Source organism: Quercus robur, chromosome 12 (genome assembly GCF_932294415.1).
Source record: "Quercus robur chromosome 12, dhQueRobu3.1, whole genome shotgun sequence".
In the NCBI taxonomy this organism is placed as follows: Eukaryota; Viridiplantae; Streptophyta; class Magnoliopsida; order Fagales; family Fagaceae; genus Quercus; species Quercus robur.
In genome coordinates, this window is record NC_065545.1 from 8,823,556 (window position 1) to 8,849,492 (window position 25,937).

Here is a 25,937-nt window from a genome sequence, read left to right on the forward strand (position 1 = left end):
ACAATCAACAAATAGCAAGGATACTATGGTATTAGCATATGAAGGATTGTTGAGAGCATCAACTAGAGCTTTGGCATCAAGCTCAACCATAACAACATTCAAGTTTAGCTGGTTACACGAGAGGAGACCATCACATAGGGCCCAAGTTTCAACTAGGAAGCTGTTAGCTTTACCAATTTTCTAGTGAACTCATGATCCAATTGCCCTGATCATCTCTAATCAACCTTCCTCCTCCAACAAACCCTGAAGAAGCATCCGCAGACCCATTGGTATTGAGCTTAACCCAACCCGTGCTTGGCTTTTCCCATCTAACTTGTCTAATTGCCATGCGGTTGCTGCACCTTGGCTGAGTAACACAAAGCACATACTCCATTGCTTGCATAATTATAAAATTGGTAAGGTATTGACTCCTTTGTTGTTGAAGACAACCTAATTCCTTTGCTTCCATAATGACCATATGGCAAAAGAAAATAGGGAGTACCAAGGGACACCTTTGACATGTGAGAAGACTTTGAACTAGCATTAGAAGTCAGCCAAACCTTAAAGTCTTGAGAAAAAAATTAGCATTGAAGTTATGAGTGCCCAGTTGATGCCACACCGGTTTAACTAGGCAATAGTCTCGAAGGACATGGGAAATAGACTCAGGTTGCTCAAGGCACAAGGGGCAAGAAGTGTCTAAAGGAATACCTCTTTTGGCTAAGCACTCCTTGACACCAATGCTGTTGTGCATGTACTTCTAGATGAACATTTGGATTCTAGGCAATGTTTGAAGCTTCCAAATCCATGAACCCGAGAAAGAATCAGCTTCCATCTGATTTGTGGCTAATAGATAAGCACTCTTCATATCAAAACTTCCCTTAGCAGAAAACTTCCAAGCCAATTTATCACTACTTCTAGCAACTACTGGCAATGGAACTGCTTAAATGTCAGCTTTTATTTCTGAGGGAATTTCAAAGGGTATGGCAGCCCAGTTCCAACCATATGGTGCACATAGTGAGGCTAGCCGAACCTTGGGGAAGGGGGCCTTGAATACTTGATCTGATGGGACCACTATTTAACCAACATTCCGACCAAAAATTAAGATTACTCTCATGCCCTAGCACCCATTTAATCCTTTTTCTGAAGACAGATTCACCTTTTTTAAAACTTTTCCAAGTAGAAGAACTTGGAAGTTTTGACTCATTTCTAGCATTAATCCGCTGCCTCGAGCAGTACTTGAATCTGAGAACTTTGGCCCATTAAGATTCCTTTTCGGTGTGGAATCTCCAATTGAGTTTAGCTAGGAGAGCCGTGTTTCTACCTTTTGCAGATTGGAGACCCAAACCGCCTCAATCTTTGGGCTTGGTTACAATATCCCAGTTGACCTAGTGCATTTTTCTTGTATGATTAGAGGACCCCCAAAGAAAATTCCTATTGACTCTATCTATGCCATTGAGAATTTTATTAGGTAAAAAATTACTCTGCATAACATAGCTAGGAATGGCTGAAGACGAAGCTTCAATAAGGATCATTCTACCCGCCATGGAGAGCAGATTGGCCTTCCAACCAGCAAGTTTCTTTTTAACCCTATCCAAAATGGAACCAATCTCATGCCTCTACCTCCCCAGGTGTTTTATAGGAAATCCCATGTACTTGCCGAGGTTGATGGTTGAGTTGAAACCCAAAATGCTAGTCAAAGCTTCTCTTTCATCAAGGTCGACATTAGGAGAAAAGAAAACACGGGACTTTGCTTCACTAACTTTCTGCCCAGATTTAGTACAAAATTCTTGGAGGGCAGAATTGATGGCAACACAGTTTTCTGAATTTGCACTGCCAAAAAGGACCAAATCATCCGTAAAAAAGAGGTGCGAAAAAACTGGGCCGCTTTGAGATGCTTTAATAGGTTTCCATAACTTGGCAGCACATTTTCCCTCAATTAAATGGCCCAAGAACTCCATGCAAATGATGAAAAGGTAAGGGGAGAGGGGATCGCCTTGCCTAATACCTCTCGAGGGTAGGAAAGGGTCAAGGCTACCACCATTAAAGAGAAGGGAAGTGGACATTGAAGTAACACAACTCATGATGAGCTTAATGAGGTTCTTTGGGAAATTAAAAAGAGTGAGCATCTCCCTAATAAAGCTCCACTTAATTCTGTCATAGGCTTTCTCTAAATCAATCCTGATGGCCATGAACCCTTTATTTCCTTTGGCTCTCCCAATGGTGTGAATTAATTCTTGGACAATGATTGCATTATCAACACCTCTCCTACCTGGGTCGAAAGCAGTTTGGTAAGGAGAGACAAGAGTGTCCAAGTGTGGTTTGATCCTAGCAATAATAATCTTAGTGATGATCTTGTAGACTGAGTTGCATAAGTTGATTGGTCTGTAATTCCCAATAGTTTCTGGACCTTGTATCTTAGGAATGAGGATAATATGAGCATTGTTGAGATACTCGGGAACTTTCCTTTCAATGAAGACTTTTTCAACTTCCTTCCTCATTGAATCCCCAAATATGAGCCAAAATCTTTGGAAGAAACCAGCATGCAACCCATCCGGCCTCGAGCCTTGTAAGGTTTCATGGACCAGAGAGCCTCCTTAATTTCTTTAGTGGAAACCATGGCATCTAAGGATTGCTTCTCCTCCTCTGAAAGCTAAACATGTCATTGATCCAAGCAAGGGGGGGTTCCAAGAGACCGCCTCTTGGGTAGTGGTGTACAAGGTAGGAAATCCTTTCCTAAAATGCTCCATTACCTCCCTTTCCTTAGTGAGCCACAACTCCCTATCATCTTTGACTGTTGCAATGTGATTTCTTTTCCTCCGGGCAAGGGTGGAAACATAGTAAAAGGAGGTGTTCCTATCCCCTTGGATCATCTAGATCAGCCTAGACTTCAACATTTAGAGATCACGCTCTTGGTCTAGAATAGTCTCCAGCTCTTTTTGGAGTTGATTCTCAAGATAATAAGAGAGGTGCTAGGATTGTTAGACAGAGCCTTCTGGGTACCATAAATTCTAGCCTTTTTTTTTTTTTTCCCTAATGGATGTTACCAAAATGGTTTCTATTCCACGCTGTTGCATCCTTCGAAAAACAATCAATAGACTCTGTGCTAATTCCCCATTCCCATTCCAAGCTTTAGAAATAATGGTGGAAAAGGAGATGTCGGACAGCCAAAACTCTTGAAACCTAAAAGGTTTGGTGAGCTTGATTGAATTGACTAGTAGAGCTTCCATGAGAATAGGGCAGTGGTCAGAGTGACACCTAGGGAGATGGGTTACTTTGGAATTTGGGTAAATAACACACCAATCCAGGTTCATGAAAAATTTATCAATCCTTTCCAGAATCAAGTTACTGAAATATCTTTTGTTAGTCCAAGTATATCTAGGACTAGAAAATCCCATATCTACCATACTGCATCTATCAAGGCAATCCTTAAAAGCCAAAGATCGATTGATGTTTACACCTCTGCCTCCAAATTTATCCTTATCAATTAACGACTCATTAAAGTCTCCAGCCATAACCCACGACAACTTATGTAATTCTGCAACTTTAGTTAGATTCTCCCACAAAATGCTTCTTTCCTCACTCCTAGGAACGCCTCTTCAAGCCCCCTTTGGGCACCATTAACATCATCTTTGCTGCTCTTGGGAGGACCGGTTCGCAACCCTTCAGGGTGATGTCTATGGCTCGACTACTTGCCGAGGACGTTAACCTTGTGCCGAAGAGGGTTAGAGTGGAGGTTCGACCGGCATTGAGTTTTTCAGATGAGGATAAGGTCGGAACCATACAGCCACATGATGATGCTTTAGTGATCATGCTCAGGATAGGAGGATACGATGTGAAGAGAGTGATGGTAGACCAAGACAGTGGCATAAAGGTTATGTTCCCTGATCTATACAAGGGGCTAAACCTGAAACTTGAGGATTTGACAGCATACGATTCACCTCTGAGAAGTTTCGATGGGAAAGTTGTCATCCTAAAGGGTCAGACCAGACTACCCATACAAGCAAGATCAGAGGTGGTGGAGGTGAACTTTATTGTGGTGGACGCCTATTCACCCTACACAGCCATCGTGGGAAGACCCTGGCTTTATGCCCTGGGGGCTGTTTCCTCCACTCTGCACCTGAAAGTGAAATACCTAGCCGGGGACTGGGTCGAAGAGCTCGTTGGGAGTCAATCCATGGCTGTGCAGTGCTTGGTGGCCACCATTTTGCATCAACCTAGGGTTGAGCCCTCGGTCTTCACTGAGAGGAGCTCATAGCAATCAAAGATCCTGGTGTCACCTGTCAGTGAGCTGGTAGAAGGGGTGAAATGTGAGGATTTGGAGAAGATTATTGTGGGAGATGATTCAGAGAATTATTTTTAGGTCAGAGCTCAGCTGCCTCCCTAGGAGAAGGAAGAGCTGATAGATTTTCTCAAGAGGAACGTCGATGTGTTCGCATGGAGCCCTTACGAAGCTCTAGGGGTGGATCCGAGCTTCATCCACCATCATTTGAATGTCAACCCATCCGTCATCCCCAAAAAGCAACCTCTTCGACACTTATCCAAGGATTATTCTGATGCTGTCAAAGACGAGGTAATGAAGCTCAAATAGGCGGGGGCTATTAAGGAGGTTTTTTACCCTGAGTAGTTGGCCAATATCGTAGTGGTGAAGAAAAAGAGTGGGAAGTAGCGAGTGTGTGTGGATTTCACAGACAGGGTCTGCTTAAAAGACCCTTTTTCCCATGCCTCGGATTGACTAGTTTGTGGATGCCATTGTTGACCATCCTTGGATGAGTTTTCTAGATGCATTTCAAGGCTACCACCAGATACCTTTAGCTTTGTATGATCAAGAGAAGACAATTTTTGTTACTCCTACTGGGAATTACCATTACAAGGTGATGCCTTTGGTTTAGAGAACGCGGGGGCAACCTATTAGAGGAAGATGACTAGGATGTTTGAGCCCCAGTTAGGGAAAAACATCGAGATTTACATAGATGATATGGTGTTGAAGAGTAAGATAGAATCCATGCATGTTAATGACCTTAGGGACATCTTTGGGATATTGAAGAGACACAAACTGTGCCTTAATGCTTCTAAGTGTTCTTTTGGTGTTGGGTCAGGAAAGTTCTTGGAGTACATGGTTACACACCGTGGGATTGAAGTTAACCCCGACCAAATTAAGGTGATCAATGACTTGCAACCACCTCGAAATCCCAAGGTGGTCCAAAAGCTAACAGGGATGACTGTTGCTTTAAACCAATTCATCTTTCGGTCAGTAGACATGTGTAGACCTTTTTTCCAGTTATTGAACAAGTGGAAGGGGTTTGAATGGACTGAGGAGTGTGTTCTTGCTTTCCAGCAGTTGAAGAAATATCTATCTCGTCCCCCCATTATGTCCAAACTCGAGGTGGATGAGGACTTATTTGCTTACATTGCGGTGGCTCCCTATGTGGTAAGCTTGGTGCTGATACGGGTCGACGCTGGCATGCAAAGGCCAGTCTATTATGTAAGCAATTCATTACATAAGGCCGAGGTCCGTTACCTACCACTAGAGAAAGCCATTTTGGCAGTGGTGTGTGGCACTCGAAAGGTATACGTTGATGGTGCGGTGAACCATAGAGGATCTGGAATGGTGCAATCTCCTGAGAGGATTACAATTGAGAAATCCTTGAAATTAGGGTTCTCATCCACCAACAATGAGACTGAGTATGAAGCTCTGTTAGTCGGGATGACCATGGTTCAGAAAATGGGAGGAAAAGCTGTGGAAATATTCTCGGATTCAAGACTAGTTGTAGGCTAAGTTCGAGGAGAGTTAGAGGCTAGAGATATCAGAATGCAGGAGTACTTGAGCCAGGTTAGACATTTACAGTCAAAGTTTGAATCCTTTAACCTATCACAAATCCCTAGAAGTAGGAATACCCATTCTGACTCCCTTGCCACACTGGCAACTTCCTCGGTACAAAGTTTACCTCGGGTGATTCTTGTAGAAGACTTGTACAAGCCTACTGAGGTTGGGAGCAATGTCGTTCATATTCATCAAATTAGGGTAGGACCTAGCTGGCTGGATTCCATAGTATTGTTCTTTATGGAGGATGTCCTACCCGAGGATAAGTCCGAGGCTGAAAAGGTACGGAGGAAGGCTCCTCGGTTTTGGCTGTCCAAGGACCAAAAGTTGTACAAGAGATCTTTTTCTGGCCTATACCTGTTGTGCATATACCCTGAAGCAGTTGAGTTACTCCTAGAAGAGTTACATGAAGGGATTTATGGGAGCCACACAGGGGGCAGGTCTTTGTCTCATAGGGCCCTCACACAAGGCTATTGGTGGCTAAATATGCAGAAGGAAGCATAAGAATATGTGAAGAAGTGTGACCAGTGCCAAAAATTTGCACCAAACATTCATTAACCAGGAGGAGTCCTTAACCCATTGTCCAGCCCTTGGCCTTTTGTCCAATGGGGATTGCACATTGTAGGCCCTTTCCCTAAAGTGGCAGGGAATAAAAGATACTTATTGGTTGGCACGGATTACTAAGTGGATTGAAGTCGAACCTTTGGCAAATATCATAGATGCGAATGCTAAGAAATTTATTTGGAAGAATATTGTCACTCGGTTTAGAATCCCTCATACGCTCATCTCGGACAACAGATTGCAATTTGATGGCAAAGCCTTCAGGAGGTATTGCTACGATCTGGACATAACCAATAGATATTCCATCCCGACATACCCATAAGGGAATGGGGAGGCCGAAGCTGTCAACAAAGTCATAATTAGTGGGCTTAAAAAGAGGTTGGATGATGCAAAAGGAAAGTGGGTGGAAGAACTGCCACACATCCTTTGGACATACCGAACTACACCTTGTAGATCCATAGGCGAGACCCCCTTTTCAATGACATATGGGGTCGAGGCTGTTATTCCTCTAGAAATTGGATTCCCAACACTGAGACAAGTTCTTTCATGCCAAGCAGTAATGATGGGCTACTGGAGAAGAGCTTGGACTTAATTGAAGAACGAAGAGAAAATGTCATAGTCCAATTGGCCTACTATCAACACAAGCTCAAGCGGGGTACAATGCCAACGTAAAACTAAGGCCTCTAACAGTTGGAGACTTGGTCTTAAGAAAGGTCTTAGGAACTACAAAAAACCCAACATAGGGAAAATTGAGACCTAACTGAGAAGGGTCATACCGTATCACATCAGTGGCTGGAATAGGTGCATACTATCTTATGGACCTAAAGGAAAGGGTTATACCATGCCCTTGGAATGTAAATAACCTCAAAAGATACTATTATTAATAAAAGTCTCCTTTGTCACATTCTTGTGTATTACATTATTTATTGAGCTTCATGTGATTATTTTTCTTAGTGTTAAATAGAACCCTAGCTACATCTGGTCCCTCGGACCACCTACTTTGGGTAAATTAATACTTCCATTATTTTCCTAAGTGTTAAACAGAACCCTAGCTACATTTGGTCCCTCGGACCACCTGCTTTGGGTAAATTAACACTTCCATTATTTTTCTAAGTGTTAAACAGAACCCTAGCTACGTCTGGTCCCTCGGACTACCTACTTTGGGTAAATTAACATTTCCAATTACTTTCCTAGTGTTAAACAGAACTTGAGCTATGTCTGGTTCCTCGGACCACTTGCCCTGGGTAAATTAGTACTTAATGATATATGTTCATTTTTCTTGAGTGTCAGAGCCTACCCCAGGTTACACTCAGCTCCTCGGATCATTGGCCTTCGGTAATTTAATATTTTTGGATGTTTACCTAAGTGTTGAACATAATGAAAGTTTTCTGTCTCTAATAGGGGTAAGTGAAAATTCTCTTCATTCATGGTACTTATTCTGTTAGCAAGGTATTACTGTTAATTTTCAGTAAAAGGATAGCTGCTGTTAAATTGCTGTTTGCAATTGAAGTTAAAAGATACATAGAGTAAAAGGAAAAGTCTTTTCATTAAATGAAATATAAAAAGTACATTGCGTCCAAAGGCAGAATGCCACTACAAAAAATAATACAAAGAGAAAACTACAAAAGAAAATCCTATGCCTATATCTTGGCTTGAGGAGGGTTCTCTTTGGAGTCAGCAACCTTGGACTTGGACTCCGCTTCTTTAGCCTTGGAGACCACGTCCTTGATCGTGAGCGTGTCCTCGGACTATTTGGCCTCGGCTGGTGGCTGAACCTCCTTACCTTTTTCAGCCCCTACTGGGACCTTATCAACATCAAGAGGAGGGGCTTGGACGGTGGGTAGCTGCTCAGGAGGAGGGAGCGTTATTGGAACTTCCCAGATGTCCTCCGGGAAGAAAACATTTTCAGCCCTCCTGAGTTTGGAGTCCGTAGGGATTCTCGCCCGATTGAGCACCACGGCCCATGTCTCGATGCAGTAATTCCTGCACACTTTAGCTACCTCTTCTGCCAGCCGAGTCTCTGTTTCTAGCACCACACGTTGGTTTGACGCCGTCTCCGTGACCTTAGAAGCTTTGTTGGCCACCCAGGTTGCATCCTTAGCTTCCTCCAGCTCGGCCTTGAGATCTAGGACCAACTGTCTCGAGGTGGCCAGTTCTATCTCGATCATGTGGAGCTGTTTCCGTTGGTCCTCGGCCTACATCTCCGCACTCTTTAGACCTGCCTCGGCACTCAAGCGAGCCTTGTCCGCTTCTTTCAGCTTCTCGGACAGCTCCGTTTGTTCTTGTTTGAGGGCCTCTAAGGACTTCTCAACATCAGCACGGGAACTAGCCTCATTACGGGCGTTATGGACCCATTCCTCGGCCACAAAAACTTGTTGAGTAACCTGCACAAAAACAATGAAGGAATCCCATGAATAAAAATGTAGAGAAAGAACGGAAGTGTAGCTTGGCATTTAATTCAAAGAAACGTTAGATTACTTACGATAGCGAGGTCCCTTTTTAGGGAGAGGAAGAGGTCAGGCTGCTTTAAGCGCTTGTAAGCCTCCATGTCTCTGGGGAGGAGAAGGGGCTGCTCTAGGTCTTTAGCAATGTAGTCCGAACCCACCTTATAGAATTCTCAGATTGAAGCATCCCAAGGGATGGTGGTGCCATCCAGCTCCAGCCTTGGAGCCCAAGTGCGTTGTGACCGGCCCACGTCGGCCCCCAGGGAATCCTCTTTGCTCTCCACAGAGGAGCCCCTCTTTTCTCGGACAGTCTTTTGCTACTTCATCCCTTTTGAAGGAGCCACCTCACCTTCCTCCAACTCCTGCACCTTCCTTTTCTTCATCAAGTTAAGATAAGGGAGCAGGCCGACTGAAGTCACTAGGAGAGGAGGAGGAGGCTGGAGGTTGGCAGGAACTTGGGATTTGGGGACATCCTTGGATGACCCCCATTTGTTCCTCGCAGCGATGAGACCCTTCAATCCCTTCCTTGGGTTAATGTCCATCTCTTCTTCCTCCTTGGAACTAGGGTCAACACGGGTAATGATGAGCTTAGGAGATTGGGCAGCAGATTGCCTGTCCAACTTGTCCTCGAAGTCCGGGAGTTGGATTATAGGATTTTCCCTTTCTTCCTTGTCTTCCTCGAGGTAAAACTGGTCAATCTCGACCTCGAGGGATAGATGTGAGGTAGCTGTTTCCTCCCTCTGTGTGACTACTACTCGCGGAGAACGTTGAATGGGAAGTTCAACTAGTGGAAGGTCCTCTCGAGCCAAGAAACCGAGGCGCGAGACGTCTATCTGGTTGATTCTTGGATTGCCTGCCTTGATTGCATGACCTACGTCCTGAAATGCAGTTGACAAGGGCTCGAAGTCTAGAACTAAGTGGATGGCTCGCAGTTGTCAGTCTTCGCTCATAAAGATCTCGGACCGCAGCACCTTGTTGAAAGCCGCTACGTTGACAAGATTGAGTTTGGGAGCAACGTGCGCTTTATCTGCAAAAACATCGGAGAAGTAAACCATGATTAGATTGACGAAATCCATTGTCGAAGTAAAACGAAGTGTTAGAAAGAAAAGATGGTAAGGCTAAGGGAGCTAAATCCCATGTCGAAGGACCTAAACCTAGGGTACCCCACTTGGATCTCCTTCCTGAGTTGGGCAGTGAAGACCGTCATGCCATTCCTTGGAGGCGATCAGGTAGTCATCCTTCATGCCTTTATTGGATTTGGGAAGACACAATATTAGTCTAACAACATCGGACCGAGACTTTAGGTAATATTCGGTGTCGAAGAGCTTGTGGCACTCATACATATGAACTACACCATGCCACGTGAGTCTCAGGCTCATTTGCTCGTTGAGAGTGTCTACGCTACCCAAGACCCTAAATAGGTTAGGGGCGCATTGATGGGGGGTCAACCTATGGTTGATCAGATAATCCCGGGTCACCCTACCCATAGGAAGGGTCATTCCTCCATCTATGAAAGCCATCATTGGAATGACAACCTCCCCTTCCTTCCTATTTGTTACCATTTGGTCAGGAGAATAATACCGTAGTGCTACTCCCCACGAAATGTGGTACCTAGCTTTAAAGCCTTCCATACCAGCATTAGAATCTATGAGGTGCTTAAACCTACCCATTTGGTCAAACTAAAGGGAAGTGGGTGAAGTTTTTAAAGAAAGGAGTCAAAGAATGAAGGGCCGAGGTGAGAAAAACCTAAAAGAAAAATAAAAACTTACGGGAAAATGAGTGAGTGACACTGTAGGATGTTCTTGAAAGATTGAGAGTTCTTGAGAGTTTGAGAGTCCTTGAAAGTTTGTGAGTTCTTGAGAGTTTGAGAGTTTTTATAAAGTAAGAAAAAAGGAGCCCTTCAGGTGCCTTATATAGGAAGAGGAATTGAGTGGGAGTTATCCCGCTCAAAATTCGAAGAGAAATGTCCACCGTAGGATCTGCTCCTCATCATTGGATGAGGGGAACAAAGTGCCGCCTAGAGCAATTAATGACGCATCGCGGGCTTCGAAGCGTCAGTAACAATTATAGGGCACGCAAAGCGGTACTCCCACATGTGTAAACCAAGGAAATTGGTAACCTTAACTCATAACTAATCAAAACTCCGCTTCTTCTCCTCGAATAAGAGGGAAAAACCGGAGTTTTGAGGGGCTATTGTAGGGATAAAGGCCCAAAATTGTAAATTGGGCCTCGGGCTTTGGCCGAGGACATTGATTGGTTTGAGGACTAATAAACAACAGTAAGGATGTCAAGATCGAAGTTCTATAAGTAACATGTAAGTGGAGAAGTCGAGAAAGGTGGTCCGAGGAGGATTATTTCCTCGGATGAACAAAGCACAGATCAAATGCCTATTCTACCGCCCAAAGTGACCCTACAGGAGACTCTGCTGAGAGGGGCGTGCATGTTAAAACGAGCTGGAAGAATTGGAGTTAGGAAATATCTAAGGAAAATCTGCTGCCACCGCATTAAATGCCTTGCAGCTAACTTTCTGGCTGCATTTATGTGGAAAAGACCCTTGAACAGTGTTGCCTTGGCTACCACAACTCACAGAAGGCCTAAAAGGGTGTCTGATGGGACAAGCACTCGAGTAGCAGCTTGAATGATCGACAAGTGTAGGATTAAGATCGTCCAAAGGGAACTATATAATGTAAGAGATCCTCCATGGATGGGGATGGAGAAAATCACAAGACAAACACCATAGCAATCAAGAACCAACTCTGTAATCAAACTTGAAAGGAATATATAGGAACTAATCTCCTCGGATTGTGCCGAGGATGACTTTCTCTAATTCAATTGAACTTGTTTCCCTGTTCCGGTCAACTGGGCCCACTTTTTTCACGATCCAACTCACTCTCTACAAATTCATTGTTTTGGGCTTTTTTGGCCTAGGTCCATCCATCATCTGGGCCAATGTTCAAAGTTTGGCCCTTACATATATATACACACACACATACACAGATTTCTATCTTTTCACTCAAAAAAATTTTTTTTTGGAGGTTTAGAGGGGTTGTTGATGAGAATGGTTGTTTGACGGTTTTGGTAGATGAGAAGGTTGGATTTTTTTTTTCCTAGTTTTGTTTTGGAAGTATGGTTCTCTTGCTTGGGGTTTTTGGTTTTATTTTGGGAGTTTGTAGTGAGGTTTGGCTGGCAGCTGTTTTGTGTTGGTGAAAATGGGAAAAATGAGGGATTTTTGGGTTATGTTGGGAAGGGGTTTCGTTGGTGGTTTTGGGTTGCTTGTTGTTGCTGTTGGTTGTGGCTTCGGGTTGGTGAAGGAAAGGAGGGAAGTTTTTGTAATTTTTTTTCCTAGGAAAGGGTTCTGTTTATGGAGTTTTAGGTAGGTGAAAAGGCAGTGAGTGTATTTCCTAAAGTTAAAGGTAATGTCAAGGGAGTGAAATGAGGTAAGGTATAGAGAGTCCTCTCATGGCTGGAAAAAGAGTTATGCTTGTGCCACATAAAGTGGCATAACTTGTGCCATAACTCACCCACATGGCAAGTTGTGAATGGTAGAGAGGTGATGGTGGGCAAATTGTGAACGGTAGAGAGGTGATGGTAGGAACACCCCTCTACTATTCACAACCTACCATGTGGGTGAGTTGTGGCACAAGTTGTGCCACTTTATGTGGCACTAGCATAGCTTTTGAAAAAATGGGAAGGGGTATTTTTAGGGTTTTGTGCCTCCAAAGAAAGGGCTAATGATTCTTATTCTCCTTTCAATAGGAAATAAAAGGTATTTGTATGGGGCATAGAAGGGGCATGGATAAGATGAGTGAGATGACTCATTGGAAAAGATTATAAGAATGAGTGAGACTAGAATATGACAAAGTTAATAACTTGATATGCCCATTAATTAAAAGAAATAAACTTGACTTCTAAATATATCACATGTATAACCTGATAAAAATAAAGAGACCAAATATGACAAAGTAAATGAACTCGAACAAAAAATAGGATACTTAATTTATGAAAATCTGTTAAATTCATTAATCAATTTGATAGTACTAATTTTCCATGGAAATCACACTTAATTTTAGTCTATGTCACATAGAAAATTACATACTTTTTTCACAATTAAAATATGACATGGTTAATTACATTCAATCAGTAATATCTAACCAAATTCATACCTAATCATCGTCTTGCATAACACCAAAATTAATCCAATCACATGGTTAGATTTCAAATGAAGCTCAATCATATTTAGTCAACCACGTACGTAGAAATTGATAAAAAAAAAAAAAAAAACAAAAAAAAAGGGTATAACTATTAAAACAATGAAATCCTTTAATTTTAGACTAAAACTTATAATGAAATTTTCTTCTGGACTAAAATGGTTTAGTCATTGACTTCATACACCAAACTTTTGTATTAGATGAAACCATATGTAACTCTCTATATAGTTACTGCATTTGCTTTGAAATTCAAAGAAATTGTATAAAATACAATGAGATATGTGGAAACACATACTTTGTCCACTAGCACTATCATAAGGCAATTTTTCATCCTCTACTCTTTCTTATTCATCCACAATAAATACATTATACTTCAAATTTCTAACATTTGATATTACAAATATGGATAAATTATTTATGAAGAAAAGCATAAATAATTCAAACTATGAATTTAAAAGAAGAGAAAATAACATACATTTATGTATTTCATCTATTTAAGAGAGTAGTTAAAAAAAAAAACTTGAAGATCAAGCAGTTGAAGCACTTGTGTGCAGCGCAACCAAGGAGGTGTAAAAGCCATCCTTGATTCTAATCAAATTGTCGTGCTTTCCTTTCTCTGCAATAACTCCATTTTTAACCACTGCGATTACATCTGCATTTCTGATTGTGGATAATCGATGTGCCACAACAACTGTAGTTCGGTTAACCATGACACGATCCAATGCATCTTGGACCACCCTCTCAGACTCAGCATCTAGTGCACTAGTGGCTTCATCTAATAATAATATCTTTGGACTTTTAATCATGGCACGTGCAATGGCTACCCGTTGCTTCTGTCCGCCAGATAATTGAACTCCGCGTTCTCCTACTATTGTATCATAACCCTGCATTTTGCATTGTAAGAATGATAGGAAAAGAAATTACAGTCCATTATTTGCACATTAAAATTAACTACCAACAGTTGTAGAAGTCAAAGTGATGTTATCCTCTTCAATTATATAGTTTGTTAATTGACTTAATTACATGTAACTTTAGAAATGATAATGAAACAAATACCGGGAAATGCTTTTCTTTGTTCTAACCTGTTGTAAGCCACTAATGAACCTATGAGCATTGGCTAACTCCGCTGCAGCTATGATTTCTGACTCAGTTGCATTTCCTCCCTTTCCATATGCAATATTGGCACGAATAGTTTCATTAAATAAAATTGGTTCTTGAATCACAAGACCCATCTGCTGCCTCAACCATTTCACTTGAAATTCCTTAATTTCAATTCCATCTAGCGTAATATGACCGGAATCAGGATCATAAAACCTTTGCAATAATGCAATCACAGTGGATTTCCCACTCCCACTTTCTCCAACCAGAGCAATTGTCTAAAAAAAAGGAAAATAGATTGCATACTAATATAATTTTTGTATAATGGCAAGCAAGAACAAATTTTGTGATTATATCTTGTGCTAGTTGCTTGGAATTAATGATGTAACTTTACCTTCCCAGAATGAATTGTCAAGCTAAGATCTCGGAAAATTTGAATATCTGGCCTACATGGATATTTGAAGCTTACATGATGAAGCTCAATTTCTCCCTTCAGATTCTCCAATGTCATCCCAAACTCATTACTTGGGTCTATCTTCGACTGTCGGTCCACTATTGCAAATATGGAACCAGAAGCGTTCTTGGCTTTGCCAGTATCAGGACCTATGTTGTTTGAAAGAAAAATTCCTATAGATGTTATGGTCAAAGCAAAGAAAACCTGCAAGCCAAATATCCATCTTTAGATAAGGTAATTTGGTGTGAAACAGTCTTGTTTAAATATTATCTGTTAGTTAGTATACAACACTTTCTGAACGCTTATCAAATATAGTTATATAGAAGGAATGTTTACTTGAAAAACATCTAAGAATGTTGCTTTCCTAGCCTGAACGAGACGAGCACCTATATAGAAAGTTGTAGCATAGACAACATACAACAAGCCAAAAGAAGTCCCAAATCCAATTCCAGTGATCAAGCCTTGCCTTATCCCTGCCTTCGTTGGGCCTTCACATTTGCTTCTGTACAGCTTCATCACCTTGTCTTCAGCACAGAAAGAAGCAACTGTTCTGATACTTCCGACTGCATCATTAGCAACTTGGCTTGCTTCCTCATACTTCAACTGCAACCACATAGATTTACATCAACTACAAGTAATGAATAATTTTATGCAACCGTATAAATTGTGAATTAATTAGCTGTGTTTAAAGTGGCAGCTTAGAGTTTTTAAACTAAAAAGCCTCAAGTGAGTAGATTGTTCTCTGCGTGACACTCTTCTTTTTTTTTATTTCTAAACACAGAAAATTGTTGTTGTATTTTTAACCAAATAGGCTCCAAGTATTTTTAAATGGTTTGAGTCCATTTTCTCCAATCAAAAATTAAATTTTACTTCATTTTCCTTTGAAAGTCATAATGTATATATCATGCCATAGCCACACAGAGGAAAATGGGGTTAGTAGTTTTAGAGCAGACCTTTGCACCTGCATTGAATCCTTTCAAGAACTTTACTTGAACGTATCCATTGACTCCGATGAGAGGAGTCAATGCAAGGATAATAAATGTCAACTGCCAACTTGCAAGAAATGAAATGACCAAACCTGCAGCTGCTGAAGTAATAACATGAACCGTCAGACGAAGAGTATCTCCAACAAGGGCACGCATTGTTGCTGCATTTTCTGAGAGCCTTGCACCAACTGAGCCACTTGAGTGCACAGGCGCATCAAACCAACCAATCTCCATGTGAATCAGCTTCTCAAAACACATCAATCGAATTCGTGCTATTAACTTACACCCAGCTACAGCAAAGAGGTATTCTCTTGCTGAAATTGCCAGAAATGATACCATACCAAGGGCCACAAACATTAGTGACCAAAAGTTTGAATCCTTTTTCAATTTAGGAGGTGGTTCATAAAATGATTTGATTACCCTAGTAAGCAGTATACTAAATATAGGGAGTATTACGCCGTTGATAATTGCAGCTATAGTCCCAAGAAGAAGTACAGGAATCTCTGACTTGTTGAGGTAGGCAATGCGGCTGATTGGGACCTTGGGATAGTTTTCTTCTGTTTCTGCCAGTCGTTCATTAGGGAGGGTAACTTCTGTTGGCACGACTGATGATGCACGACTAAAGCTTTGTACTAATGACATTCTCTGACTATGTCTAAGACTTGACTGTCTAAAAGATTCAGCAGAAGTTTCTGATCTGTTTTGATCATCTGCATGTTGTTCTGACTCCTTGTCTACTTCTTGCAAGCGTATAAGCTGAGAGTATGCTCCATTAGGATCCTTAATTAGTTCTGAGTGTGATCCTGATAGAGTTACAGATAAATTTTCAGGTGATATGCATCTCCCATTTAGGTCTAATCCAAGGTTTGAGAGTTGATAAAAAATTCAATTAGAAGATTTCAAGACAAATTTGAGAGGCAATAAGTTCTGGAAGGCAATATCTTTTTCCTTTTGCAAATTGTAATTCTATTTAACATCCAAAATATAAACCAGTGAATCAAAAAGTTGCTGAAATTATGCACAATGATGTATATGCTTAATGAAAATTGTTGATTTACTGTCCACCTAATGTGGGACAATTTGCAAAGATAACAGATTTAGGTTATGAAGGAAAGAGTCAAATAGCATACCTTTCTCTACCGTCTTTCCCATATGAATGACTTCAATTGTATCAGCATTCCTCACCGTGATCAAACGGTGGGCAACAATGATGGTTGTCCGGTTGACCATAATCCTGTCCAATGCCTCCTGCACTACCCTCTCAGACTTTGCATCAAGTGCACTTGTAGCTTCATCGAGGAGTAAGATTCTTGGGTCTTTCAGAATTGCTCTTGCAATGGCAACTCTTTGCTTCTGACCACCAGACAGTTGTGTTCCGTGCTCACCAACCAGGGTATCTAGTCCCTGGAAGTCAAATTCAAATTAGAAAGTAAAATTAACAAATTTTATGGGAATAGAGGAGAAAATAACCTCTTATATTCCAATGAATGGAGGATAAGACAAAACCTGAGGCAATTTATCAATAAATTTAAAAGCATTTGCGAGTTCAGATGCAATTCTGATCTCGTCATACGTTGCTTCATCTTTTCCATATGCAATATTATCCTTTATGCTGGATGAAAACAAGACAGGTTCTTGGCTAACAAGACCAATTTTCTCCCTAATCCATTTAAGCTGGAAGTCTTTCAAGTTAATGCCATCTATGAGAACCTCACCAGCATGTGGGTCATAGAATCTCTCAATTAGACTAATCACGGTTGATTTTCCACTTCCACTTTGTCCAACCAAAGCTGTAGTTGTGCCACTAGGAATATAAAGAGAGAATCCACGTAATATTGGCTCATCTGATCTAGTTGGATAACTGAAATAAACGTCTTTAAACTCTATATCTCCACGAATATCATCCAAAATTTTTCCCTTTGAGTTATAAGAATCTATCTCTGGCCTCCTCTTGATAGTCTCAAACATCTTATAAGCCGCAGCTTTACCAGCAAAAAAGGCACTCATGCAGGGAGATGCCTCGCCTAGGGACCTGAAACATCCACATGATAGCAAAATGAATGAAATAAATAATGAATAAGCCAAAAAAGTTACTGATACCTCTTTACATAAGTTTATGAGTGTGCATGTTTCCACCTTAATTAGGGAAGAAAATAGATGAAATTTTCCACATGAAGCATGAATTATGTCTTTATTAGCATGTTTACATACAATTGGAAGCTTAAAAATTTCAAATTGCAGCTTACATGGATCCAATTATTATAGCCATGACCACGTTCAGCACATCACCCCCATTGTACTTTTTGCTCAGTATCAATTTTGATCCATACCATATAGCCAAACCATAGCTGGTGTACATCACTGACGTAACAATGGCGAAACTTAACCCTGATACCAAACCTTCGTAAACACCAGATTTGTAAGCAGTTATAACGTACTTTTTGTAATTATTTATAGCTTGCTTCTCCCCAGTAAATGATGCAACCTAGAAAAGAACCAAATGGTGGATATCATACATTTGCTAGAAAAACCAACAATGCAAAACGCATTGTATTGAGAGCTAAATTAGAAGTTTTCTCTGGCATGTAGATAGTTTGATGACGTGACATACCATTCTTATTGAGCCAATTGTTTGTTCAACTACATTTGCTGCATTTGCATAAGCACTTTGTCCACGGGATGCTGTCTTGGATATGATGATGGACATAAGACCACCAGATGCCACAAGAAGAGGAATTGAGGATAACAAGACAAGGGTAAGGAGCCACCCTTTGAAAATTGCTACAGAAAATCCCCCAATGAATGTTGATACCAGTTGCAGAAATCTTCCAACCTGTACAAGCAAACATACTCTTTTATCACCAGGAACACATTTAGATGCATAATATGAATATAACTCAGGCTGACTTTTGGCCAGTTGTGAGTTTTAATGTTGTTGGTGCAACAATATAGTACCTTCTCACCCATGGCATCTTGTATGAGAACAGTATCACCTGACATTCTCCCAACAACCTCTCCAGTGTTTGTTTCCATATCAAAGAAAGCAACATCTTGTCTCAAAATTGTCTTCAAATACAAACCCCTTATTCGTGCAGCCTGGCGCTCCCCTGTGACCATCCAGCAAGCCACCTCTAACAAGAACAAAGACAAGTTTACCATTTCTCAATGCCTGATAGATGAAAGGTTTTCTTTTATGCATAAAAAATCTGCAGTGATTTTTGATCATGGAATGTACTTACGGAGGAATCCTGCAACACCTATCCCTGCTGCCACGTAGAGAATTTTTACACAAACCTAAAACAGTACCAGGGTACTAAATGTCACCTTCTATCAATAATAGCATATCAGAAAGGAAAAGGAAGGGTTCACATACATCTTTAAAATCAAGATAAGTTTTCAATTGAAGAACTAAATGATAACATTAATAGAATTTAGATGGGACTTTTTAATTGTTACGTCAAAAATAAGTTAAGAATAAAACGAAATGTTCAACTACACTTTCTAGTGATAAAGATTGAAATTGACATCATAAATTAAGCTTTTGGAGCATATTTTTACCTTGGAAACTTCACGAACCATGTCTTTGTCATTCTGATTATTTCCCGCAGCATTAATCATTTCCCCAAAGAGTATTGTCAACATAGGCGTACCTAGCCCATTCCCAATGGCACCTATTGTGCCAATGATCATCAAAAGAACATCAGTGGAATCCGCAAATGAGAACAGCTTGAGAAATGAAACAGTGTTGGTATTCTTCTCTCCTATATTATCTTGATCATTAATCATGGAAGGGCTTTTCTCTGCTTCTTCATTGTTTTTTATTGCAGCGTCCTCATTTGTATTTCCATTCGAGCCTGTCCTTACCTCCATTTTACCAACTCCAATATGCTGGTCCAATTGTGGGCTACCTTACTTGGAATATTTAGAACAAAACAGCACCTGCTCAACAAAATGAAGGTAAAGTTAGCAGCTTACAAGCCAAGCAGTCAAAGTTGAACTAGCGGTCAGTTTCAAAAGATACTAGATAAAATCAGGGACTAACAAGATGATTATTAATTATAAATTGCCTCTCACGGTATCATGAAATATAATTCTAAAAGCAGCTAAAAGATGAACATGCGAAAGATGATTGATAAGGAAAATTCTTACTATAATAGACTAGAGAATTGACAAATTTTATATTTATATAACTTAGAAAGTCAAGAACCTTGCTTGCATTCTATTTTCTGTTTTCATCTTCATCTAGAACTTAATGCACTTCCCAACGAAGGAGCTGGTAAAAGAAATTAAGTAGTAATATATATGGATTTCCCTTTTCTTTGCTTTTTGAAAGTCAATTATAAGAAAAAAAACATACCAGAAAAAAGTAAATGAATAGATGTCGAATATGGTGATGTCTATCAAGGCCCTTGTTAAGTAAAAAATTTTCACCTCTAGATCAATATACAACAAAACAATCTAGCAGAATTAATTACGAAAAGTGCCAATTTTGAGTATTTTTATATGTAAAATCCATCCTTTGTTAAAATCAATTAAGAAAATTGATTATCAAAATTTTCCCATCAACCTTAACAAATAACAATTAAGCATGTTATCCCAAATTAGTACTGCACCACGAGCTCTATCCTGAGTATTTCTTAGCAAAGATTGCGAAAGAGACCCTAATACAAAATATAAATGTTTGATATTTTCTCAAAATTGCAAAATAAGCCGGCATGAAATTTGACGGTTGATGAATAAAATTTGATATTGGAGATTTTTCAAATAGTTAGACTTTATGGGTTTTAGTTAGCTCAATTGAAAAAGTTTATAAATTAAAGATAATCAATTGGTAAAGTTTCCAAATTGAAGATAACAGGGATCAAATTGCTTCCAAGTTGATAATAACAGTGAGCAATTTGACTGCTATCAAAATGTAAGGACTAAATTAACTGCAAGTTAAAAATAAGAAGCACCAAATTGATAGTGACTCCAAAAATGTAGGGACCAAAATGGTATTTTGCCAAAAAGAAATTGGTATTTTAGCCTAATTATAATAACAATCATCGTAAATTGTACACCAACACCGGATCTAGTTATAAATAAAGCCAATGATTTGGCCCAGACATTAGCCCAAACCATGTATTTTCCAACAAATACAAGACCCAATCCATGAACCCATTGGAACCTTATCTGAAGTAGTGCAAAGCCAATCCCCCCAATATGATCAATTTAGAGCACCAGTTTGCAATCCAGGTTCCTATTAAAATTCTTTGTTGAAGCTTATCTATTTATATATATATCTAAAAGCTGAAGCGTAGAGTTTAATGTTACCGCATTCCTGTTGAGCCACATTAGCGCCACATTATCAACCTATTTTCAATATTTTCTCTCTTTATTTAAATTATTTTTTCCTTATTAATTTGCCACTTTACAATTATACATTCTCCAACATTTACTTATTTTTACATTTTTATCTCCCCACTACTCTATACCTTAACCTAATTACAATTTCTCCATCCCTTCATCTTCCTTTTATTTTGACTCTTCTTCTCCCCATTTTTTTTACTATAAAATTTTGTTATTTTCTATTCCATTCAATCCATATTTTGCTCACACAAAAAGGTGAATTCTCTCTCTCTCTCTCTCTCTCTCTCTCTCTCTCTCTCTATATATATATATATATATATATTCTTTCTTTTGGTGGATGTTTAGTTTTGAATATTCTTCTACTCATCATTTTCTTTTATATAATTTTGTTATTTTTCTTACATTCTCTTCCAAAAAGGTGATTGTTCTCTCTCTCTCTCTCTCTCTCTCTCTCTCTCTCTCTCTCTTATTAATTCTTTCTTGTAACTCTATTTCAGATTGATGAATTTTTTGTTTTTTATTTTTTTTATTTTTTTTGTTCCTCTTCTTTTGGATGATACACTTTGGTGGTGTGTTTTTTGAGTTATATATCACATGTACTCTCTATCCCTCTTATAGTTTTGGTTTGAGTTAATTTTTAGATATTTTAGAAGTGAGATGATTATGTATTTGAATGTCTCTATAAATTATTTGAATAATATCAATTGTAAATTTGTGATAAGGTTTGGTTATCATGAAAATCTCTTAAGAGAATGAGAAATTCAAATAATTAATTTTGGAACTCAGGAAAAAAAAAAAAAAAAAAAAAAAACTATACACAAGTTTGAATAATATAGATCACTCGAAAAAAGAATACTATTTCTATATTTTATCTCAAAAAAAAAAAAAAAAAAAAAAAAAAGGAATAATATTAATCAAATGCACCTCAGCTTTTTTTTTTTTTTTTTTTTTTTTTTTTTTTTTTAAACTCAAAATAATGAATGATATATTTGTAGAGATGGAGAGATGAAAAATAATTTTAGAAATAATATCTCTAGTACATTTTATAGAATAAATCATACATTATATCACGTTACAAAATAGTTGTATATTCCCACGCATCGCATGGGTTTGTGACTAGTTATTTATTATTCTAGAGAACCACGGTAATAGTTGAGCCAACTATTTTTTATTGTTATCAAGAGTTAGACCCATGGAATTTCAAGGTTTTTGAGATGGACCGGCTCTTTGAATGTTTGGGTTTATCAAATGAGCACAAAAAAGTTGGTCTTGCAAGAAGATGTTTTACTGGGATTTTCATTTCAAATGGTTTGGTTGTGTAATTACTTGGGAAAAAAAGAAGAAGATAGCCAGCCTTAATAAGAATATATATGCATCATAATGTTCTCAACAGAAATTATCCATCCTAGTTTCATCATGGCAATTTTGAAGATCTAAGAGATAGTGTGCGGCAATAAAATGGACAACTAATTGCACAATTTGATGAAAAGAAGATGAATGTTCATGAAATTTCTGGTCCTCAGCCCACTCTAGCACAATCTACCTTTCATCAAGACTTAAATAAACTAAAGAAATCAAAATATGCCACGGACCAAACATTCGAAAATTTCTTGAAAGCTTTTCAAGACTTGGTTGTTGAGATTAATCCAGATCATCAAAAAATTAATACTTGACTTGATTCAGTGGGGGTGCCATGGATGACATATTAACATGAGGTTACTGCTTCCCATACAAAAGACAATGTTGGTGATGAGATCTTTTTTTTTTTTGAGCAAATGTTGGTGATGAGAACTTAGTAATGGAAACATCAAGTGACACCATAGACTTATGTTGACAACAAGGTACAATCACCAACAAGTGTTGCTTTAACGTGTGCAATAAGACAAATCTACTATAGAGTTTCAACAAGAAGGTGAGAAATGTGAACAAGAGAGTACAACTTTAGAGGGTGCGCACAACGTAAATGTTGAATTTGATAATTGTGCTATTGATCAACCCTCTATGTTACATAAAGATCTACAGTTTGATTAAGTCGAAAAGGTTGATACCAAGTTGCTTCCTAAGGTTCATTAGTTCAAGATAAGATGATGCATTTCACACATTGATTTTGTGATTCTAAAAGAGTTTAATGATGTGATGGAATGCAAGGTTTTTCTATTCTCAGTGCTCTCTAAGGTGATTTCCAAATTGAAGTGTTATATGCCAAAGTCCTAATTCTATAACACTTCAAAACTCGTTGTCAAGTTTTCTCCAACTAAGGTAGTATGATGCGAGAGCACAACCAACATTATTTCAAATTTGCATTGTATTATTTTAGATTTTAGGATTTTATTTATTATGAGTTCAGATAAGTTTAGATAGGGATTAGTTTCTAGATTAGCTTTAGTTTTTTGCTAGGATTATCTTTTATTTCTAAAAGCTCTATAAAAGGGCTTTAGGTGGTTTTATCTTAAGGGGACATTTGATGAATAAAATTTGATATTGGATATTTTCCAAATTGTTGGGTGTTGATTCCTAAATTTTTGTGCTTTGTGTAAATTCTAGGTTGTTGGGTTAAAATAGATTGATCCCGGTTAATTAATTCAATTATCAAAGTTGATTAATTATGTCAAATTACATGCAAATCAGGGAGACACCAACAAATCACCAAATAAACTAAATGCAGCAGAAATTAAATTGACACGGTGATTTGTTGATAAATGGAGAAAACTTTCGCAAGGCAAAAACCCCACCGAGTGAATTTAAGGACACCACTCTCAAGAATCCACAAATCAATAATCAAATGGTTACAAGTATAAGAAATCTTACCATTACCCTAGCTTATCCCAAAATACTAACCTACAGTTGAACTTTCATTTCAATACCTAATTGGACTTGATCTTGTAGTAGCATTCTTTCTTTTGATGCACAAATCTCCAATCCGTGACTAATCTTTTGCATGGATCCTAGTACGTGACTAACTCCAGCAACTTGAATGATTGTTGTTAGTTGCAAAGTTCTTTACTTTATCAACAATGAAGATCAAGAAGAACTTGGTTACAAAACCCTATAGCGTACAAACGCAGCAGCTTCTCACAGAGAAAATTAAGCTCTTAGTCATTGTATCCGTGTGTGACGGCTCTTAAAATAAGCCTTATATATGTCTAGGATTGTAAGAGAAGAAACCCTAAACAAATACATCAGCATGGGCCGAAATTCAGATCTGGAATTTCTGAATTCGTAAAGCTCGATAGATCGAGCTAATGTCAAGCTGGTTCCGACGTTTCAACCGCCAATTCTCCGGATTTAAGTGGTTTTTATGAATTTTCGATTTCTATACATATTCTAACCAGTATTAGTATCGGTTCACGGTCAAACCGAATGGTCCAGTCTAGTTTTAAAAACCGTGGATTCATATGTAAAAATTCTAAAATAATTAAAACTAAATTATTAAATAAATAGTAATAATAAATTATAAAATAAATAAATAATTTTAATAAAAAAAATTACTTCAATTTATGATGGTTTAGAGTTTAGTCTTTATTGGTGTTTATCTATTTTTATATTTTAAAATTTTCTTTGTACTTTATGTTAATTTCTTAATATGATATATGAAATGAGTTTAATCATTCTTATTTGGGTTATATTTGATTTATGCCATAACCAACACAAACCATAATAAACAAAATAATTCCTCAATACTAATTTTTTCCAAGTGATAGTCTAATTGAAAAAATCAATACACTCACAAATTAAATAAAATAACCAAAACCGAAAATCGCAACATGCACAAGAGAGTTCAAAAATTGAGACCCAGTAGTGTTTGGCAGCCAAGAAACCAAAAGGAAAAGCTCCTTAAAAACCAAACCCTTTTGCTCCTCTACAAAGAGACCTAGTAAAAACCAATTACACAAGCCAAGTCCTAACTCCACAAAGTTGCCATCAACCCCCAAGCAAATATCAAATTCCTAATACCCACAATGGCCAAACCCAAATCCAGTAAATCCAATCACCATTAACCCATAGAAAACCATTGAGCGTTGACCCACCACCACAAGATCTCCATCACCGAAATAGAGAGATGAGAGAGAAAGAGGATCCATAATCAACAAGATTCGGTAGGCAAAGGTAAAGAAGATTAAGAGTGAAAGAAAGAGTCAGGTGAGATTAGGAAAAAGAAAAGAGAAGAGAGAGGCGAAAGAGAGAGTTAGATTCGGACAAGCAAAGTAAAAGAAAAATTGAGAGAGAAAGAGACAGCCAGGTGAGTTACTGAGATTATGAAAAAAGAAAAGAGCAGAGAAAGGGGTCAGATTTGAGTGACGGCAGCTACTAACACCGTTTGTGTTAAGGATTAAATTAGTCATCTTCTGAAAGTCTTGGATGTATTTGGTATACCCAAAACCTCTAGATAGTTTATTGTATTTTACCCCTTTTTTTTATAACAGTCATCACTGTAGACTTAGAGCTTATACTAGTAGACTACTGAATCATTAGTCACCCAAATCCAACAATTAGTGCACTGTTCCTTAAAGAAAAAAACTACGCCTAAAAGAATCTTGCACCCAAAAAAAAAATCGGTAGTTTCAATAACAATTAAACACAACAATCACGGAGGAGACTAAAGATTTAACACCCAATTCCATATATTTAAGCCTAGTTTACATCATAAAACTCATAAGGTATTTAGATAGTCTCACTACTGGCCAAAATACCCACATAAAATTTTCTTTTAATTTCTTATAAAGCTTATAGATTCAATGAAGGATGAAATTTCTTAAGCTCTTACCTCAAGTGTGGTGTCAGTCCTTCTCTATTTGAATATACTGAGAAGTCCTCCTACAAAAATATCTATAGTTATACACTAACTTAATTAGCTTATATACAGCTAGAGTTTCAATCTTATTTTCTAAAAACTCCTTTAATAATACAAATTATAAAAATTGGCCCCACAAAGAGGTTTACTTAAATACGCCTCTTGTTAAGTCCTTTTTTTCGAGTATTATAATATAAGTTCTGAAATTTTTGATAATTGACTTTTTTTTTTTAGAGAGTTTCAAC

At 38.5% G+C, this 25,937-nt stretch overlaps 2 protein-coding genes across 4 annotated transcripts; one reads left to right on the forward strand and one right to left on the reverse strand.

The window, feature by feature from the left end:
* The first annotated feature begins 3,655 nt into the window (after positions 1-3,655).
* LOC126708101 (uncharacterized) lies at positions 3,656-4,234 on the forward strand. The gene has a single exon (XM_050407922.1). It carries the CDS (start codon positions 3,656-3,658, stop codon positions 4,232-4,234), a length of 579 nt encoding a protein of 192 aa, XP_050263879.1.
* A 9,089-nt stretch (positions 4,235-13,323) lies between these two features.
* LOC126709616 (ABC transporter B family member 4-like) lies at positions 13,324-25,412 on the reverse strand. Of its 3 annotated transcripts, XM_050409915.1 has the most exons (13): positions 23,765-25,410; positions 19,110-19,490; positions 18,791-18,845; positions 18,507-18,682; positions 18,163-18,384; positions 17,798-18,036; positions 17,058-17,583; positions 16,682-16,955; positions 15,519-16,354; positions 14,902-15,168; positions 14,506-14,769; positions 14,096-14,389; positions 13,324-13,897 (listed from the first exon to the last, which is right to left on the reverse strand). In XM_050409915.1, the coding sequence occupies exons 2-13, from the start codon at positions 19,419-19,421 to the stop codon at positions 13,541-13,543; spliced, it is 3,822 nt and encodes a 1,273-aa protein (XP_050265872.1). In that variant the 5' UTR covers positions 19,422-19,490; positions 23,765-25,410; the 3' UTR covers positions 13,324-13,540. The 3 variants fall into 3 exon arrangements, with proteins under 3 accessions (XP_050265872.1, XP_050265873.1, XP_050265874.1); XM_050409916.1 differs by lacking the exon at positions 18,791-18,845 and having other exon boundaries at positions 18,507-18,680; positions 23,765-25,412; XM_050409917.1 differs by lacking the exon at positions 23,765-25,410 and having other exon boundaries at positions 18,507-18,680; positions 19,110-19,169.
* Between the last annotated feature and the right edge of the window lie 525 nt (positions 25,413-25,937).

Bases quoted from the DNA above. Each gene is read 5' to 3' on its own strand.
- LOC126708101 (XM_050407922.1), top strand. From the start codon at position 3,656: ATGGCTCGACTACTTGCCGAGGACGTTAACCTTGTGCCGAAGAGGGTT.
- LOC126709616 (XM_050409915.1), bottom strand. From the start codon at position 19,421: ATGGAGGTAAGGACAGGCTCGAATGGAAATACAAATGAGGACGCTGCA. The intron at 18,037-18,162 runs GTATGTCACGTC...GTTCTTTTCTAG, and splicing joins CAATTGGCTCAATAAGAATG to GTTGCATCATTTACTGGGGA. The intron at 14,770-14,901 runs GTAAACATTCCT...TTTGGCTTGCAG, and splicing joins CATTCTTAGATGTTTTTCAA to GTTTTCTTTGCTTTGACCAT.